This window comes from Bombina bombina, chromosome 7 (genome assembly GCF_027579735.1).
Source record: "Bombina bombina isolate aBomBom1 chromosome 7, aBomBom1.pri, whole genome shotgun sequence".
In the NCBI taxonomy this organism is placed as follows: domain Eukaryota; kingdom Metazoa; phylum Chordata; class Amphibia; order Anura; family Bombinatoridae; genus Bombina; species Bombina bombina.
The window spans coordinates 191,514,955-191,522,454 of record NC_069505.1 but is presented as its reverse complement, the minus strand read 5'-3'; the positions used below and the strand labels follow the sequence as shown (position 1 = coordinate 191,522,454).

General features: G+C 32.7%; 1 protein-coding gene across 1 annotated transcript in view; it reads left to right on the top strand.

Moving 5' to 3' along the window:
• The window catches only part of PRR5L (proline rich 5 like), a 276,250-nt gene that overhangs the window by 155,367 nt on the left and 113,383 nt on the right, over positions 1-7,500 (top strand). The window contains exon 5 of the mRNA XM_053720519.1: positions 6,528-6,585. Within this exon, the coding sequence (XP_053576494.1) occupies positions 6,528-6,585 (58 nt within the window). The remainder of the gene's footprint in view (positions 1-6,527; positions 6,586-7,500) is intronic.

Sequence of the window (7,500 nt, the reverse complement as noted above, 5' to 3'; positions counted from 1 at the left end):
ATGTTACATTATATCAGTATTGGACGTGTTACATTATATCAGCATTGGACATGTTACATTATATCAGCATTGGACATGTTACATTATATCAGCATTGGACGTGTTACATTATATCGGCATTGGACATGTTACATTATATCGGCATTGGACATGTTACATTATATCAGCATTGGACATGTTACATTATATTGGCATTGGACGTGTTACATTATATCAGCATTGGACATGTTACATTATATCAGCATTGGACGTGTTACATTATATCAGCATTGGACTTGTTACATTATATCTGCATTGAACGTGTTACATTATATCAGCATTGGACATGTTACATTATATCAGCATTGGACTTGTTACATTATATCAGCATCGGACTTGTTACATTATATCAGCATCGGACTTGTTACATTTTATTGGCATTGGACATGTTACATTATATCAGCATTGGACGTGTTACATTATATCAGCATTGGACATGTTACATTATATTGGCATTGGACGTGTTACATTATATCGGCATTGGACGTGTTACATTATATCGGCATTGGACGTGTTACATTATATCAGCATTGGACTTGTTACATTATATCAGCATTGGACAAGTTACATTATATCAGCATTGGAGGTTTTACATTATATAGGCATTGGGCGTGTTACATTATATAGGCATTGGACGTGTTACGTTATATCAGTATTGGATGTGTTACGTTATATCTGCATTTGACATGTTACATTGCATTGGACTTGTTACATTTTATCAGCATTGGATGTCTAACATTATATCAGCATTGGACGTGTTACATTATATTGACATTAGACATGTTACATTATATCAGCATTGAAAGTGTTACATGATATCGTCATTGGATGAGTTACATTATATCGGCATTGGACGTGTTACATTATATCTGCATTGGACGTGTTACATTATATTAGCATTGGACATGTTACATTATATCAGCATCGGACTTGTTACATTATATCAGCATTGGACTTGTTACATTTTATTGGCATTGGACGTGTTACATTATATCAGCATTGGACTTGTTACATTATATCAGCATTGGACATGTTACATTATATTAGTATTGGACGTGTTACATTATATCAGCATTGGACATGTTACATTATATCAGCATTGGACATGTTACATTATATCAGCATTGGAGGTTTTACATTATATAGGCATTGGACATGTTACGTAATATTAGTATTGGATGTGTTACATTATATCTGCATTTGACATGTTACATTACATTGGCATTGGACTTGTTACATTTTATCAGCATTGGATGTGTAACATTATATCGTTATTGGACGTGTTTCATTATATCGGCATTGGACGTGTTACATTATATCAGCATTGGACGTTTTACATTATATCAGCATTGGATGTGTTACATTATATATATATATATATATATATATATATATATATATATATATATATATATATATATATATGTGTGTGTGTGTGTGTATTAATTTATTTAAATATGTTTTGGATGTGTTTTTTTTTTTTTTCAACCCTTACAGTTTACTTCAGGTCTTAAGTTGCGCTAAATATTCAGTTTCGGCTTTCGCTCTAGCACAAATGATAACTTTCAATTTGTAATACCAATGCAAATTAGTTCGGTTGCGTTATCTATCGAAAGCAATGGTTGCGCTCGAGCAAAGTTGGCCACGCTAGCAGTTCTCAAGTAAACGCTCTGTGCACTAACAGTAGAGTGGTCAAGTGAAATTGGCTATTGTACGCTGTAATTAGCGCGCCACTTGTAATCTGGCCCTGTGTTGGAATTGGACATTATTAAACATACTGTAAATTATTCTAAATGATCCATAGAATATATCTATATTTTTTACAGTATGTTTAATAATTCTTAAAAATATTTTATATGTAATATTTCAATAAAGCGCCTTCAGATTACTAAATTTTCATTTGCACTAACCCGACTGCTCTAAATCACAAAACACATATTTTACATTCCTATGTTCTTCACAAAATAATGTACTTTTTATTTTTAAATATATATCTCTATATGTATCTGATACTGTTTGTGTAAAATACATATCTTTACCTATTGGAATAGATATACCGGTATATGTATATATATATATATATAAAATAAAAAGGACATTATCCTCTAAGTGAAGGACATTGGAATGTGAAATATGTACAGTAAATATACAGTAAAACACAAATACTTACTGCACTTCCTTATCTTATCACCTCTGCTGAGGCCAGCTAAGTACAGATATGTAGCAGTGTTAGGCTTATGACGTCTTCAGTGTGCACTTCTTTATCTTATGACCTGTGCTGAGACTAGTTATGGACAGATATGTAGCAGGGTTAAGCTTGTAATGTCTGCAGTGTACGCTTCCTTATCTTATCTCCTCTGCCGAGGCCTGTTAGGGACAGATATGTAAAATGAAAATGATTAGTAGTCAGTGCCAGGAGAGCAAAGCACACAAACTAACTATAAAAAACGGCCACCTAACAGGGTCGTACAGATGAATAAATATTTAGGGGGTACATAGGAGCACCACCCAAGTGTGCTGGTGGAAACGCTGGGCCCAAAGAGATTATCAATATGGGTGTGTAATGACCAAAAAACAACACATAGTACAGTATTACTAAAGAGCGTAGAAATAATACTGTATTAATAACACATAATACTGTAATAGTAAGGAGCGTAGAAATAATACTGTATTAATAACACATAATACTGTAATAGTAAGGAGCGTAGAAATAATACTGTATTAATAACACATAATACTGTATTAGTAAAGAGCGTAGAAATAATACTGTATTAATAACACATAATACTGTATTACTAAAGAGCGTAGAAATAATACTGTATTAATAACACATAATACTGTATTAGTAAAGAGCGTAGAAATAATACTGTATTAATAACACATAATACTGTATTACTAAAGAGCGTAGAAATAATACTGTATTAATAACACATAATACTGTAATAGTAAGGAGCGTAGAAATAATACTGTATTAATAACACATAATACTGTATTAGTAAGGAGCGTAGAAATAATACTGTATTACTAAAGAGCGTAGAAATAATACTGTATTACTAAAGAGCGTAGAAATAATACTGTATTAATAACACATAATACTGTAATAGTAAGGAGCGTAGAAATAATACTGTATTAATAACACATAATACTGTATTAGTAAAGAGCGTAGAAATAATACTGTATTAATAACACATAATACTGTAATAGTAAGGAGCGTAGAAATAATACTGTATTAATAACACATAATACTGTATTAGTAAGGAGCGTAGAAATAATACTGTATTAATAACACATAATACTGTATTACTAAAGAGCGTAGAAATAATACTGTATTAATAACACATAATACTGTATTACTAAAGAGCGTAGAAATAATACTGTATTAATAACACATAATACTGTATTACTAAAGAGCGTAGAAATAATACTGTTTTAATAACACATAATACTGTATTAGTAAGGAGCGTAGAAATAATACTGTATTAATAACACATAATACTGTATTAGTAAGGAGCGTAGAAATAATACTGTATTAATAACACATAATACTGTAATAGTAAGGAGCGTAGAAATAATACTGTATTAATAACACATAATACTGTATTAGTAAGGAGCGTAGAAATAATACTGTATTACTAAAGAGCGTAGAAATAATACTGTATTACTAAAGAGCGTAGAAATAATACTGTATTAATAACACATAATACTGTAATAGTAAGGAGCGTAGAAATAATACTGTATTAATAACACATAATACTGTATTAGTAAAGAGCGTAGAAATAATACTGTATTAATAACACATAATACTGTAATAGTAAGGAGCGTAGAAATAATACTGTATTAATAACACATAATACTGTATTAGTAAGGAGCGTAGAAATAATACTGTATTAATAACACATAATACTGTATTACTAAAGAACGTAGAAATAATACTGTATTAATAACACATAATACTGTATTACTAAAGAGCGTAGAAATAATACTGTATTAATAACACATAATACTGTATTACTAAAGAGCGTAGAAATAATACTGTATTAATAACACATAATACTGTATTAGTAAGGAGCGTAGAAATAATACTGTATTAATAACACATAATACTGTATTAGTAAGGAGCGTAGAAATAATACTGTATTAATAACACATAATACTGTAATAGTAAGGAGCGTAGAAATAATACTGTATTAATAACACATACATAATACTGTAATAGTAAGGAGCGTAGAAATAATACTGTATTAATAACACATAGTACTGTATTACTAAAGAGCGTAGAAATAATACTGTATTAATAACACATAATACTGTATATTAGTAAGGAGCGTAGAAATAATACTGTATTAATAACACATAATACTGTAATAGTAAGGAGCGTAGAAATAATACTGTATTAATAACACATAATACTGTATTAGTAAGGAGCGTAGAAATAGGGTGAAAAATACAGACAATAAAGATTATTTAAAAACATATCTGTTGAATCTGTTGCCGCTTTATAAATAAAGAATAATAATAATAATATGTTATATATAAAACAGTTTTATTCCACGTTATATATAAAACCATTTTATATATAAAATGTTTTTATATAATCTTTATTGTCTGTATTTTTCACCCTATTTCTACGCTCCTTACTAATACAGTATTATGTGTTATTAATACAGTATTATTTCTACGCTCTTTAGTAATACAGTACTATGTGTTGTTTTTTTGGTCATTACACACCCATATTGATAAGCTCTTAGGGACAGATATGTAGCAGGGTTAGGTTTGTACAGTCTGCAGTGGGCACTTCCTTATCTTATCATCTCTGCTGAAGTCAGGGAAAGATATGTAGCAGGGTTAGGTGTCTGATGTCTGCAGTGTGCACTTCCATATCTTATCACCTCTGCTGAAGCAAGTTAGGGACAGATATGTAGCAGGGTTAGGCATGTGATGTCTCCATTGTGCACTTCCTTATCTTATCACCTCTATAATGAAAGTATATTTCACAGTTGTTTCACTATGTAATTAAAGGGACATTTTTAGTGCAATACATAGATACTCTAATTTGTTAGAACATGTCATGTCAGCCACACTGACCCTGTAACTATATGTTTAACACGCAAAAAGGGGTTAAACACATATATAATGTAGAAATTGGGAGCCACAGATAACTACTGGTCCTGATCAGACATGGCTGGTGTACCAATTAGCAACAGCAGCACATCCCAACCAATCACTAGCCGTGCCTACTCTGGAACAGCAGTTCTCTGTGAGCAGAACTTTAACTATGTGTATAACCATTTTGGATGGCAATTTTAAAATGGCATGAATATGTAAATTCTGCACTACAATATCCCTTTAAGCATTTTATTTTTCAATCTTAAAGTGATTAATGTCCCTTTAATTTGTGTCTACATTTTGTATTTATTATTTCTGCCTGCCCTGTCAGTGCCATTTCTCTGCCCCTTTGCTGACTCTATCTGCCCTAGATTTTCTGTGCCACTTTCTCACTGTTGTACTTGGCTCTTGCTGCAGAATGTTATCAGCCTATCAGATTCCTCAGATGGGTCTGTGGTACTGTGATATCCTCACTTCACACTATTAGTAATTAATGGAAGTTATTACTTTATGCAGCCTTCAAGCTTTACAGGCACATTAACTAAAACTTAATTCTGCACAGACATTTGTACTGAACCATGTCCTATATTTATTTGCCAACATTTCCCTAAAATTTACTGGAACTAGCATTTATCCTGCAGTATCCAAAAACTGTGAGCCGTTAGCAAGCCAGTGATTGCTAGGTCAGTGCAGAGTCTGATTTATATCAGTACATAATTAGCCACAACAGAGAGGATTGGACAAACATACTGAAGGAGTGTGTCACTGGACTGCAAAACAGTGCAAATTGTGCTAAAAAATGACATTTATTTGTGTACACAGCTTGAAATGCAGAAAATAATGTTTACATTAAACACTTGTAAAGCTCAAGATTATAAGTGGAGCTCAAAAATATTAGTGCAATTGAGCTCTAACATCTATCAAGTTATTTTTAGTTTAACTTCACTTAAAGGGATACTCAAGTCAAAATAAACTTTCATGAATCAGAGCAGCAGTTTTAAGACACTTTCCGATCTTTTTATATGCACACTTTCTGGGTAACAAGATCCTACTGAGCATGTGCAGAAGCTCACAGGGTATACATTTACTAGTTTGTGATTGGCTGCTGTCTGTCACATGATACAGGGGGCCGGAAAATGGGGGGAGGGATACATTTTACAGAAAAAAATCTACTGCTAATTTGAAATTCAGAGTAAGTTCTATTGCATTGTCTTTTTATTATGTACTTTTTAATGATGTAATTCTACTGCAGTGGTCCTGTCCTTAGAATATGGCTACCTCTGTATCTGCAGTAATGGTTAGTGGGAGCTCACATCTGTAATGCCGTAATTATCCGTCATGTAACGCTGGGAAGATATTCATGCGGCTTCTTGTGATTTCAGAATCAGCTGCTGACAAGGGGTCTGTCCTTCATGGAAGAGAAAGTGAAGTTGTACGAAGGTGAGTGACCCTCAGCTAACTGCAGATGCTTGTAGCGGCCGCTCGCTCTAGGCAAGCAGCACGGAAATGCATTGTACACAGACAGACAGGGCTAGTATATATAGAGGTTACATAGAGAGCGGCGGAGAAACCAATATGCAGTGACAGGGGAACAAAAAAACACAACTGTACTCACTGTGGGTGTAACCTCAATATATAAACACTTTACATGTTACTTTACAGGGATATTTCTTTCTTCTGCTCAGAGGCATAAACCATATATAGGGGGTTAAAAGGTCACAATTAGAGAAACCACTAATAATTGACAATTCCAAAGAAACAAGAAATTATATATATATATACAGTGGATATAAAAAGTCTACACACCCCTATTAAAATGTCAGGTTTCTGTGATGTAAAAAAATGAGACAAAGATAAATCATTTCAGAACTTTTTCCACCTTTAATGTGACCTATAAACTGTACAACTCAATTGAAAAACAAACTGAAATCTTTTAGGTAAAGGGAAATAAAAATAAAAAACTAAAATAATGTGGTTGCATAAGTGTGAACACCCTTTTTATAACTGGGGATGTAGCTGTGTTCAGAATTAAGCAATCACATTCAAAATCATGTTAAATAGGAGTCAGTACACACCTGTCATCATTTTAATTGCCTCTGATTAACCCCAAATAAAGTTCAGCTGCTCTAGTAGGTCTTTCCTGACATTTTCTTAGTCGCATCCTACAGCAAAAGCCATGGTCCGCAGAGAGCTTCTAAAGCATCAGAGGGATCTCATTGTTAAAAGGTATCAGTCAGGAGAAGGGTACAAAAGAATTTCCAAGGCATTAGATATACCATGGAACACAGTGAAGACAGTTATCATCAAGTGGAGAAAATATGGTGCAACAGTGACATTACCAAGTACTGGATGTCC